Source organism: Perkinsus marinus (genome assembly GCF_000006405.1).
Source record: "Perkinsus marinus ATCC 50983 genomic scaffold scf_1104296961438, whole genome shotgun sequence".
NCBI classification, from domain to species: Eukaryota; Perkinsozoa; order Perkinsida; family Perkinsidae; genus Perkinsus; species Perkinsus marinus.
The window spans coordinates 87,055-99,343 of NW_003205746.1; the positions used below are offsets into that span (position 1 = coordinate 87,055).

The following is a 12,289-nucleotide window of genomic DNA, read 5'->3' on the forward strand; positions in this document are numbered from 1 at the left end:
CTAGTGCTACTCCTTCAAATATGTGATACAACCTCCTCTGTTGTGTTCGCGTCAATGATGCTCGAGTGATGAGCATGCGTAACCCTTCTACCCGTTCATTGTCGAAATCTGAATGCGTTCACTAAATGTCATTTCCTCGAGCACTACGAGGACTACGAAATGACATTTCAGAAATTTGGTTTTGTTGGGGTTTCCGATTCGGGCAAAACACTGCTCGTGAAATTTAGACTTTTGTGACTTTAATGTGTTGAATGTGTAATGTGTTTATGTGTTTAATGTGTAACTCGTGAAATTTAGACCTCGCAACGTGCACAGAGAGTATTCCGGTACACCCTCGAGAGGAGAGTCTGAACTTTTCACCGGAACATACATATGTTGATATCGCGACTGATGAGAATCTGCTTCGTAAATTCGGAGATCTTAATAACATCGGACTCCATGTGTTAGTAAGGATATGGAAATCTGAGAAAATTTTTAAATGTTTTTGCCGGTTTCTGTACACTTCTACGACGATTGGTATATGAGCTTCTATATTTGATGAGGAAACTCCTGAGATACGCTGAGGGAAGCAGACAATTTTTCCAACACTGACTGGAGATAGCTGCCAATTCTCTGTGGAGGTGGACATGACGCTGACCTGCTCAAGTGGACGACGTTCTCGCGAGGAGGGTTCATTCAACCAGTGATCTAACATGGTCGACTTCCTTATTGTAGCCTCGCATCGCTCCTTTCAATCTCAGTCGATGTGATGTTCTCAGTTCGCGGGATGTGCTCATATTTCCTATTGTCCATCCTACTAGACTTCGTGCTTATATCAATACTCTTGTCCTCCGATGAGTTGTTGTGTTCCCTTATACTATTGAATCCAAGTTGAAACCAATGAGCATCACATTCATCCTATCCGAGAACGTTCGAGGGCGTCCTGGTGTAAATGGATTGTATTCAAACTTGAACTCAAACACTGCTTGGAATTGCAATTTCCATCAATAAAGTCAGAGACAAGGCGGCACTGAGCTTCTCTGTGTGACGCCGCAAGGTGAAGTCAACACACCGCTGGACAACAACAGAAGATAAACACTCTTGCCGGGAGCCAACTACACTACTGCTGAACGATTTCGACGATCCTGCGAAGCGCCGAGAATAACACAACTCGGAGAATAGTCAGAAATTTGCTTCTGAGGGACGCGTGGCCGCCTCAGTAAAGCTACGTACAATGACTTCCTTGAAACGAAGACGAAGTTAGACGCATCAATGGGCATTAAGCCCTTAACAGAAATGGCGATCTGGCCTCAGCCACAACACACGTCTTGTAACAAGACCAATATATTCCACAAAAGAACTCGCTCACGGCAATGCGTGTCGAGAACGGTATGTCTAAGCACTCAAGGCAAGGGAGAAAGCTTTACAGTATAGTATTGCACGGTGATCAGACCGTCTCAACCAAAAAATTCGGGCGTTCTTCCCGAACTCCTCCGAGCTGGTGAAGTCCTGACAATGAACAATGATTGACAATCATTCGGGAATAGCCAGAGACGCCTTAGGTTGAGTCTTAGCGGAGAGATGCTGAGAAGAGCTGTCACAATGTGGAAGGAAATATGATGCTCAGCAATATGTACATACGTATATGGAAATCAGAGATATATCAAGGCATGGACTTCCGCACTTGAGATGATACAACTCTACTTACTCCAGAGAGAGCAGCGACACGTCTATAGGCTCGTCTTGGGCAGACATCTGAAGGGAATCAACGATGCTGTCCAAAAGCTATGGAGTTTTCTACCCACCCGGTTGGTCGAAAAAGTGCTGCTCGGATAGTCTGTGGCGTCCCCGAAGAGTCTGACAGAGAGAATGCAGTAACCCGCATGAACCGACAAGTACGGGAAGATGGGCAATAAACATTCATGCAAACGTAGGGAGGGTGGCCGAAGATTGATAGGAAATCCCCGAGTTGCTATGCAAGAAAAAAGTTCACACACGAGGCACTCTGTTGGGGGAATTAACACCCAATTTAGTTGTATAGAGTTAGTCAATGACAGCGAGCCTCAAGAAGTAGTAGTAGTAGTAGTAGTAGTAGTAGACTTACTCGCTCTGTGAGAGAAGGAGTAAGGCAAGATACTGGACATAACTAGGTGGCAGAGAAAAGGCTGGAGGGTCGGGCGGAGAGGGCAGTGGGTGTAGCTTTGGGGTAGAAGGCGGTGAGAGTCTGAGTAGGGAAGTGAGAGAGGGAAAGGAGGAGGAAGAGAAAGCTCTTACGGGATAGACGATTGTTGAGAGACGAAGCTCTCAATTGGACTCAAGGATGGCAGAATTGATTCGAACATTATGAAAAAAGGTGGAAATGTAACTGCCCAAAAATGTAACGCTAGCGAACCTATTTTGTATCTTGCACGCTCGACATCAAGATACCCTTCAATCACTCGCACAACTAATCATAATATCATACACTGCGCAGAGTCTAGAATCTCCGTGCCGTCCTCAAGATAGAATTTGCTTCTATGAGAATAGAAGCATGTACATAATACGTGTACATAGTGGGCATATAACTTCGGAAGTGCTCCTTGAGGAGAGGCGAACCTCGCAAGTAGGAGTTCCTAACGCTGCTTCCTCAAGAACGGCTTCCGAAAGTTATACCGCAGATATGTTTTATCAACCAAAGCAAGCGAACCGTTATAGACACAACGAAGGTAGGCAACGTAGGACTCCACCACGAACATTGACGTTCGGGGCTAGTGATAGTTAGCACTAGGCCTTTAATTTTCGTCGGTTTTCGGAGCAGCTGCTGACGAGTTGGTCGAGTATGCAGGGTTTCATATTCTTTGCAAGATCCCCAGACCGGGAGCTTTCGAATGGTGGTTCATACGTTTTCATATCTATTGTGGATCGGGCTGGACAATTGCATACGCACGCACGCACGCACGCACAAAGTTAGCGTGAAGTGAGAGAAAACGCTCCGCTCGCTGCGCAATTCACCTCGTGCTTGATCGAATGAGAATCCTCCTCCTGCCCTGCGAGATCGACTGTACGCATGTTGACTTTTGTCGTAATGGTGTATTCGAGAGTGTTCCCTCAGCTCTCCGTAGTAACTCCGTGATCTACCCCGAAGTGTTGATCATGAATATTCAGGGTTGTTGAGTGATTGTGGAACTCATAACCAACTGTGGGTTCGCATTTGTCGACTGGGGATGAATTCTAGTATATAAATTCAAGTTTATCGATTTTTTGACAATTGAATAGAGTAACATTTTTGCTGGGAATCGATCCGGGGATCTGTACTAGTTACCATGGAATGTGGTACTTACATAGTATCTTCCGGGCCGAATGCACGCAGCGGCCAGCCCATTCCCAAGTGAACTGCGTGAAGCACTTGCATGGTCTACGCGTATCTTGAGGTAGTCTGGGTAAGATGCGGAATAGGTCCCGGGACAGAGTTCTTGATCACACTATCCGCTATCTGCCTCTAACGTTAGAGATGCTTAGAGAGAGCGCAATCCCGCCGGCATACGGCCACGTGGTGAAGGTACTCAACATCGACATGTGCTTCGCATTCTAAAGTGCATCTCAGATCGACCGTTGAGGATTTCTTACTAACAATGGCAACCCTTCATGATGAAGTTCGGGTTCATGATGAAGGCTTCATCAGACCGGTGGCGCCAGCGGGAGAGGACCAGCGAGGATATGATTCGAAAGATCCTAGTGCGAAGGCTGTGACCGACTTGTTGGAGGAACTATTTTATCATGTTCCTAGTAGTAGAGGGATGATTACTCGGCATGGTCGTTGAAACATTTTGGTCGAGTGGTTAGAGCGCTGGTCTACTGATCCGTTTGGCTTTTTCGTGAATGCTCAAACGGTAGAGCCGTCGTGTTTTCTGTTTGGGTATAGTGCTTCGAGTAATCCCCATCATTCCTGTGAGGTCCTCAGCTTATAGAGTAAGCGGTCCTTGCACCCACACGCATGTGTGGATGTATCCAGGAACTCGTTGATTTGTCGAGCTGGAAATCCGAGTGTGTCGTTGCTGAGGTAACTCGGCTACAACTTCTGCTTTAGCCCTTGGAACACTATTGGTGAAGCATGGTGCATCGACTACTCCTGCAACTGTATCAATAAACGTTTTGGAGATGCCGGATTGTATCGTTGGTTGTGGATTAGTGTGTACTTATGGAGTTTCCTGTGCCACAAGTCATGTGACTGCTGTTGATTGACTGAATGGGTGGTGTTAAGTCAAAGTGAAGGTCGGCGGGAAGCTTGGATGGGCTCGATGAGGCTCTTTGGAAAGTTTTATTTGACGATGGTGGAGCATCCCTACTCAGAGGGTCGAGGTGAAGTCTACATTTACGCTGGCAGAGGTGCTGGGAAAGAGAGCATCAGACGTAGTAGTTGGGCGAAGCAAGTTACTCTGATCGTTCTCAAGGGTACTCCCTGGTTCTTCAGTATATACATCCGTTCAGTTCATCGCTTGCTATGAGGCATTCCGTATGCAGCTATCGCAGAAAGACAGTAAATCTGCAGTTACTCATTGCATTGCATAAACGTCTTATAACTAATATTGGGTTTATGCGGTTCATTACGTGATGTAGAAATATCTAAAGCGGCCTGGAGTGCTCATGCGGCTCGAATCTTTGCGATTAACGTTACACCGGTCTCGCTGTCGAGTATGCAATACTTTTCTAGGCACTGAAGAACTGGTCAAAGATGTTTTGGGTCCCGAGGGATTCCCAGTATTCCGGATCAGCTGTCAAGAGCTTCTCGATGGGGGATGGACGAATAATTGCCGTCTTCTGATCATACCTGGAGGAGCAGATTCACCGTGAGTTGGTTCGAATATTATTGATTTATCAGTTTAATACCTTATCCGCGCGGAATTTGGCTTAAGTTGCTATGATATCACTATCTTTGGAACTATGCGCTTCCTGCGATGTCCAGGGGGTTCGTCGTTCCTTGTGTTATCTGAATATTACATGAGCTTGTGTTTTGTTTGCTGCCTTGGTTTCAATGTTGGATCTTCCTAGCTGTGTATCATAGTTATTTCGGTGGAGCTGTGCGACTCCTGTTTGCAAAAATTCGGATTTCACTCCGAGAGAAGTTGCCTTAGCGGCTCTGGGTATATCTGACTTGTGTCGCCCTCAGGTGGGTTCAGGATCTTAATGGAAAAGGCTGCCGGTTAATTCGCACCTTCGTTGAAGATGGTGGATCATTCCTCGGGACATGTGCAGGATCCTACTTCGGATCTAGTGCGTAAGTTCATCAAAAGTGGTTACAAATCTTCTAGCCAAGTGGCCAAATGAAAATATGGAGTCGGAAGAGCTTTTCCCGACCCTCACCCTTGGTCTTGGTCAATCATTCACTGGTGATCTTATTGATTCACTGTGAACGGGAATATGCATGGTGATGTATGTTCCACGAATAAAACAATTTTCCCATGGAGATCTTGTGGTAGATTTTCAACTTGAAAATTTCAAGACATGGCACATTCCAGTTCTACGGTGAGAGTCCTACCGCACCATCCAAGAAGGCTGTGAGATGTTCACGAGGAGTCTACAATGCGGATCGACTCGATTCGCTCAATGGATCGGCCATCTCGAATCGATCGGTCTATCGAGCTGGCTGAGGCACCGGTCTGTGCAACACGAACCGTGCTAGAATGCTTGAACAACCCAACTCGGTTACAATTTGTTACTCACAAGATGGATTCTATCAATGCTGGTTAGTAACTATTGGGACGCTAGTAGCGTCTTACTAGTTCATAGACCTGTATGCTTTGATTTTTTCCATAGTGGACATAGTAGTCCACGTGCACTGATGAGATCTGCCCTGATAAGTTCATATATGGTAGAATGTACCTCTGCTGCGACAACTGGTAGTGGAGCATTTACATCGACGGTATCGGAATCAACGAAGGACTGGCACATCTCTATCAGACACGGTGTCGTATGGGGAAACAGCACGTTACTCATAGCTCCATTCACTTGTGATATACGCGTCGTATCATACGACTCGTCCGTGCAATCTATACTGGTCATTGAGTGAGGACGAATTTGTTCCACGGACTTGTTGGCACGGATGCGTTACGTGTATCTATCACAACTTGTGACTCACCAGTAGCTATTCCGTCTTATGAAATACAGGATAAAATCTTTGTTGTTGTGTTCGCTGTGTTTCTATAACCGTTGCTTCGTGACACGAAGTTCGTGTGCAAACAACATATCGAAAATCTAACCTCAACCGTCTCGCATTTTTCAAGCCCAGTCGGTTATTTTCGAAAGGCTCGTGATTGAGTAGAAACGCGCATTTTTCAGTTGCGTGTTTGACAAGGGTGGACCTTTAGAAGTGCTCGGCCCCAGAGAGCTCGCCTTCCACACAGGCAAGATGTCTCATTTGGGATTCTCCGTCAACGTGGTGAAATGGAGCCGTTATCAGGTCCGGCGGTGGGTCCTCATTTGGCGGCATACAAGTATGATTCAAATTCTGGCGCACGAGCAGCTGAGCTGGTCGATGAGGGCAGTGATGACTCTGAGTTTCCTAGAGGACCCATATTTGCGTAAGTGCATGGTACTTGGACGCTTTCGTTCACCAGATAACTACTTCCTTTTTGGAAGAATTTCCTGCTGCTGGATTGGTCTTTATCCCAGGTATTTCAACGGTGGGCCGAGTTTTCCCTCCTCGCAGTTTCCTCGAGACTGTCGTAGTGAAGTCCTCTACCGCTACGCCTCTAGTGGTGAGCCCGCTATATTGAGGTGCCCTGTTGGGAGTGGAAAGGTGAGGACCTATCTAAGACATATCACCTATTATAATCGTCTCCGGGCTGTCTTTGTTCTACTCAGAAGTTGAGAGTTCATAGCTCACGGGTTTGCCCCCTTCTCAGGCTATACTCTCCGGAGTCCACTTTGAGGTGCTGCCCGAGGAGCTTGCCGAGTTAGATGACGAGAATCTCACGAAATATGGGGTATGCGAATCCATGTTCCGCACAGAGAAGAAATTGAAGATACTTGCCCGCCAGTTGCTTCTTGATCTTGTTCATAATCCTACCAAGTAGCACAGAAGTATTTCACAGCTTTTCTCACCTCTACGAGTTTTTTGTAGTCTTTCAATGAGGATGGGCTGGTCCATGGTCAATTGTGAGTATCGTCTCGACTGGGGTCGTTTATTTACAAGTTCGCATGTTCAGAACTGTGGGCTGGCTTGTGAAGAGTTAGTTTTCTCTTTTTCCAGTTTACTCCATCACGCATGATTCCCCTCCTCTGTTGCCTATGCGCTGTTATCTTATGGGTTTGGCTCACCAAGACAAAGAGCTTGCTGGAGGTCAGTTGTTAGCCGTGGAAATGTTAAAAATATCTGTTGGAATGTACCCCTAAAGCTCAATTTGTATTGTTTTCAGGATGTGGTTCTTGCGGTGATATATCTCTGGTATTTGAGTCGGCTAAGTAGAAGAGCTCTACGCTTTTGCTGCTCGTCCATAATGGCAGCTGTCATCTATCGCTGACCTTCGCTCTGATTCACTCTTGTAGATCAATTTGATATGAACTCGCCCATCCATGATTTTTGTTTTTTAACGCAATCCATTTCCAAGTGTAATTGTTTTGTACTTCCGCCAAGTAAGAAGACAAGGTTTTCTCGCGGTGTTTCCCAAGAAATTCATTGTTGAATTCTAATTATGAATTGAGGTGTGAATATTTTATTAATATTTATGATTAATAATAGACCTGAAGTATTTATTCATTTTAATCATTACATTATAACAACCGGTAATATGTTTTGATAAGGATATACCCAGCTAATAAAAGGGGAACCTTCATCACCTTCACGAAACGGTTTCGTAGTCTCAGTTGACACTATGTGGTATCTAGGGATCAGAACCGCACGGCGGCTTGATATCGTCGGTAAGGCTGCATCGACTGTGGTCAAGGCCTCGACGACGACTCCTCAGCCACTAGCTATCTATGCTTGTGAGTTACTGTATTGATGATTTGGAAGTATGCAACGGCTGTTTTCAGTTGAGACGAATAAGAAGTTTCGACGGTGGAAGTTTATGCGAATGAAAAAGAAAAAGTAGGTTTTGCTGAGCTGTGCTTCTTGCCGGTTCTCTTTCGTGTTTGTTGGAAATTTCTCGAGTCGTTTTTGGAACTTGGAATTATTATCTTCATATAGCCCACTTGTTAGCTCGAGGTGGTGAATCAAGCGGTATTGGCGTTCAGAAGCTCCTTTGACACCTTTCGAGAAAGCAGAAATCCAAAGAAAAATCCTTTGCTGATACCGGGACATGTTGAGAAATATTGTATTGCAGGTACAACAAGTACTAATTGTACCATGACGATATTTAAGTTTCTTATTCCAGCAATGGTTGTTGAGCGGTTAAGGAACGTTCTCCCGCCGGTGGGGGACAACCAAACTGCAGAGTATGTACCAGGCTCCTTGATGATGGAGTTTAGCATTCTGGGTCGTACATTGTCATACGCGTCACTTGCATCCAGTTTACCGCTTCCCTTGAGGGGACCATTACTCGACTGTTCATGGCCTGACAACGATCGATATCTCTATCGAGTGTTCCTCTTGGGTATATGGTAACGGTAAGCGTTGGACATGCGTGCATTGCACGCAGGCGAGCGAGAACCGTTCATCGCTACTAGCTCCAAGGTGAATTGATTTGAAGTTGATTCTCTTGTGTTTCCCCGATATGGTAATCGCTGTTGGCTCCCCGCTCCCCGACACTGTACTCTTCGAGACCAGCCCGGACGATAAGAAGACTTTGAATGACGTTTTCGGGAAAAAGACCGGTATCCTTTTTGGAGTCCCAGGAGCCTTCACACCTACTTGTGACCAGACCCACTTGCCCAGGTAGATTACTATGATGACTCTCTACGGTAAGTCTGTTTGCTCAGCTATCTCAAAGACTACGATCAGCTGAAGGGTAAGGGCGTCGAGGTTATTGCCTGCATGGCCGTCAATGACAGTTTCGTGATGCAAGCTTGGGGTAAGGCCACAGGGGCCGGGGGCAAGATACACATGCTCGCCGACATTAAAGCTGATACCGCTAAGGTCAGTTTCTCACCATCCTAGTGCTCGCTGTTTGCACGATATCCCATCAGGCTCTGGGAGTTGATTTCGATGTGACTCCGGTCCTCGGAAACGTCAGATGCAAGCGATTCGCTGCTATCATCAGGGACGGTAGGCTCCTTAGAAAGGTATACTTGTTAGTGTTGAGCCATTCTTGCTGTCAGGGAGCATCGCAGCTATCGAGGTCGAGCCCGATAACGTAGGCGCCTCCTGCACTCTGGCCAAGGATATATTGAAATATCTCTGAACATTTTTATGTCCGAGAATTTTTCAAGAGTGACCGAGGTCATTTAGACTTATCTGAGTCCTTTTCACATGTCGTGATGTTTCGTTCTCCAAGTGTAATATGACTAGATGTAAAGCGGGAAATTGCCGTGTAAGAAAATGTCATGCATAGGGAATGGCTTCTATTATTCGACGCATACCCCTGTCGTGTGTACTGAACACTATACTCGGCTAGATGAAACTGCAAGTAAATAAAGGCTTAGACCCCACCGGCAACACCCTCAACGAGCAAGCGCGCATCTATAGGTCGGGCTGATTCTACTACCTGTGGAAGAAACTACATCATTCAAAGAGACAGTGCTTGGAGGTTACTCGTTGCTCGGGTATGAACTGAATCCAGTCCCCACTGGCAATCGGTAGGATACCCATGTTCGCGGCATGATTCCCCAAGTATCTGATCAAAGACTTGATCTCATCCCTGAGTAAACTATCGACAGTTTGTTACGCTAGGATAGCGACGTTGATGCCGATGTAGGCTAGCTTTTGGAGCAACACGTTGGCAGCTGCAAACTGGTCGAAAACTGACAAGTGGAACGATAAGCACACCGAAATCGATTTCAAGTATTAAAGGGAGTTCACGGCATCGCTTCGTGACTCACTTACCTTGGTTGCACTTAGCAAGACTCTTCACGGTATTCATCGTAGCATAGCCGACAATGAGGATACTGAACAAACCTGAGAGGGGAATGGTATAACTGCTACCTAAAACATGAGATATTCACCAGGGCCGGAACCGCTCATCCATAGCATGAACAGATTCATGAATATTGACTTGGCCGGGCTGATCGCAGTCTCCCATGCACCTAATAGTAGTACTAGTAGTAATAGTAATAGTAGTAGCAGCAGCAGCAAAAGTAGTAGTAGTAGTAGTAGTAGTAGTAGTAGTAGTAGTAGTAGTAGTAGTAGTAGTAGTAGTAGTAGGGATAGCAAGAACAACTACGCTTCTCCAGAATAGCCTTTTGTTGAGCAAGCTTCTGAATGGCCTGTTGCCCTGCAGCCTCTCCCGATTGCTGTAGTTTCCACTTAAACCCTGTGGGGTCAGGAAGGGCTGATGAGCGTTCGAGTGCGAAGGGAGTAAACGATGAGTTTATACCCTCTTTTTTCGTGGTCTTTTCTGGGAAGGTCAAATCCCACTTCTCGAAGAGTTCACCAGCGAGACTAGCCGACATTTACAGTGGAATTGATAACTGTGGATAAACTACGCATCCGACGGCTATGATGATTCGGCGGCTCAATTGTTTCCGGAAAACGACCGGTCCCGGGATCGAACCCGGGTCGAAGCTGACTTCAATGATTAGTCTTCGTTCTGGGTCTTGTTTGATAGGATGTCAGATATGCGATACAGAAGTGTTGAAGGAGTGGTATGATATAACTACATTGTGCCTAGGGGTCGTCAACAAGCCGATCTTGAAACTTAAAATCGATTCCATAATCGCTTCTCACACTTGTAATACGATCCCCGAATCGATTCTGAATTCCACATGACCATGAGGATAGTGTCTTTAGTTTGTTGGTTTTGCTTCCCCAGATGTCAAGATTACTTTCTCGTGCTTGCACAGCGGCACCTAAATGGGTACGGACTACCTTCACAATGCCCCTCCCCAAGAAGTTAAACGAGATCGTAAGATTGCCGCTGTTCGAGCGTGAGGATCCAGTCAAGATAAGTAGTGACAGTCCTGTATCACATAAAATGAAACACTTCGTGGTTCCCAAAAAGGAAGAATTTTTTGCGAGTCGAATCGTGTTGTTCCCCATATAGTTGAAATTCTGTCATTTACTGATCTTAAACTTCATCCTAGTCTTCGTATAGCTGAGGGATTAAAAAACTTCTTTTAAAGGCGTAAAACCAATTGAAAATTTCTGTCAGCTCCGTGTGGAATTGAACGACTTAGGTATATTTCGCTACTCTAAGACTTATTGTAAACACGAAAAAAATGTGCAGATAATCGGGAAAGGTTTCCGGTTTTTGAAAAACCTGCCTAAATTTGGGGAGAACTTATCAATCTTCGTCAAAACCCACTTATCGAGTACTGTGGCTGAGATTACATATGAAAAGTCTCCATATTCGTTTCATTCGGATCCCATTAGAAAACTAATTTCACGAATACCTAATCGTTGAGTACTATCGATTTGTTCGGTACTAACTTTCTGAAATCTCTACTAATAATTTGCGACGTGGAGGTTCTCAATGGGAACTGAGGGATTTTTTCCTCCGACGTGGACTGTTTAGCCATCATTTGCATATATTCTACTTGTAAACAGGGTGAGAGAATATGCACATGATAAACTACATATTTTGGTGACATCCAAATTCTGAGCCTCAGAACCTGAGAGCAATTTGGGAAATTTCTATTGGTATCCCCATATTTCTACCCTAGTTCGTATATGAACTTTTATGGTTTACGAGGAAACTCTTTAATGCAGTTGAAGAAAGCGAGCATATTTCTCAACACGTATTCAGGTGGACTCCGAGGCGAAACTTTCGTGAAATTCCCGAATGTTTCTGAGAAGAGTCATCTCAGTGGTATAAGAAGTCATAGTCGAACTCGACTCCCATTTAGGATCGATGTGGTTGGAGCATATCAATGAGAAGTCTCGGTCGATCGGTGCAGTTATGGCCAAACCCGAATGGGATATTTTCCATAAAAAGTACCTCCTGTGTGATAATCTGGGTCTTCATTCTGTTTGCCAGTGCGTTGGCGTGCCCGATGTTCATCATACCAGTACAGAAACCCGAAGGCTATTTCAATATGGTGTCCCAAATACAGGATGGGAAGTACTAAACGATAGGTTATGAGTAAGGTGCTGGTTTATGATGATAATTTTAGTTTTTAAATTTATTATGAACTTAATATATCGGTATCTTATACTTTAGTCGGTAGAAATTATGTTCAGGACAAACATGTTATACCGTAAATTGGTGGATATATATGCGATTATACTGAATCACCTCAT

The 12,289-nt window shown here is 45.2% G+C and overlaps 3 protein-coding genes across 3 annotated transcripts; 2 read left to right on the forward strand and 1 right to left on the reverse strand.

Moving 5' to 3' along the window:
* Positions 1 to 4,271: 4,271 nt before the first annotated feature.
* Positions 4,272 to 7,049, forward strand: Pmar_PMAR019580 (Biotin--protein ligase, putative). The gene is made up of 7 exons (XM_002772301.1): positions 4,272 to 4,368; positions 4,670 to 4,805; positions 5,126 to 5,233; positions 6,295 to 6,359; positions 6,416 to 6,536; positions 6,628 to 6,754; positions 6,861 to 7,049. Exons 1-7 carry the CDS (start codon positions 4,287 to 4,289, stop codon positions 7,029 to 7,031), a joined length of 810 nt encoding a protein of 269 aa, XP_002772347.1. The 5' UTR covers positions 4,272 to 4,286; the 3' UTR covers positions 7,032 to 7,049.
* Positions 7,050 to 8,640: 1,591 nt separating this feature from the next.
* On the forward strand, positions 8,641 to 9,365 carry Pmar_PMAR019581 (conserved hypothetical protein). The gene is made up of 4 exons (XM_002772302.1): positions 8,641 to 8,830; positions 8,875 to 9,031; positions 9,082 to 9,160; positions 9,214 to 9,365. Exons 1-4 carry the CDS (start codon positions 8,670 to 8,672, stop codon positions 9,294 to 9,296), a joined length of 480 nt encoding a protein of 159 aa, XP_002772348.1. The 5' UTR covers positions 8,641 to 8,669; the 3' UTR covers positions 9,297 to 9,365.
* Positions 9,366 to 9,533: 168 nt separating this feature from the next.
* On the reverse strand, positions 9,534 to 10,503 carry Pmar_PMAR019582 (conserved hypothetical protein; the record flags this gene model as incomplete). The annotated part of the gene is made up of 7 exons (XM_002772303.1): positions 9,534 to 9,599; positions 9,647 to 9,728; positions 9,780 to 9,855; positions 9,938 to 10,009; positions 10,057 to 10,137; positions 10,275 to 10,382; positions 10,428 to 10,503. 7 exons carry the CDS (start codon positions 10,501 to 10,503, stop codon positions 9,534 to 9,536), a joined length of 561 nt encoding a protein of 186 aa, XP_002772349.1.
* Between the last annotated feature and the right edge of the window lie 1,786 nt (positions 10,504 to 12,289).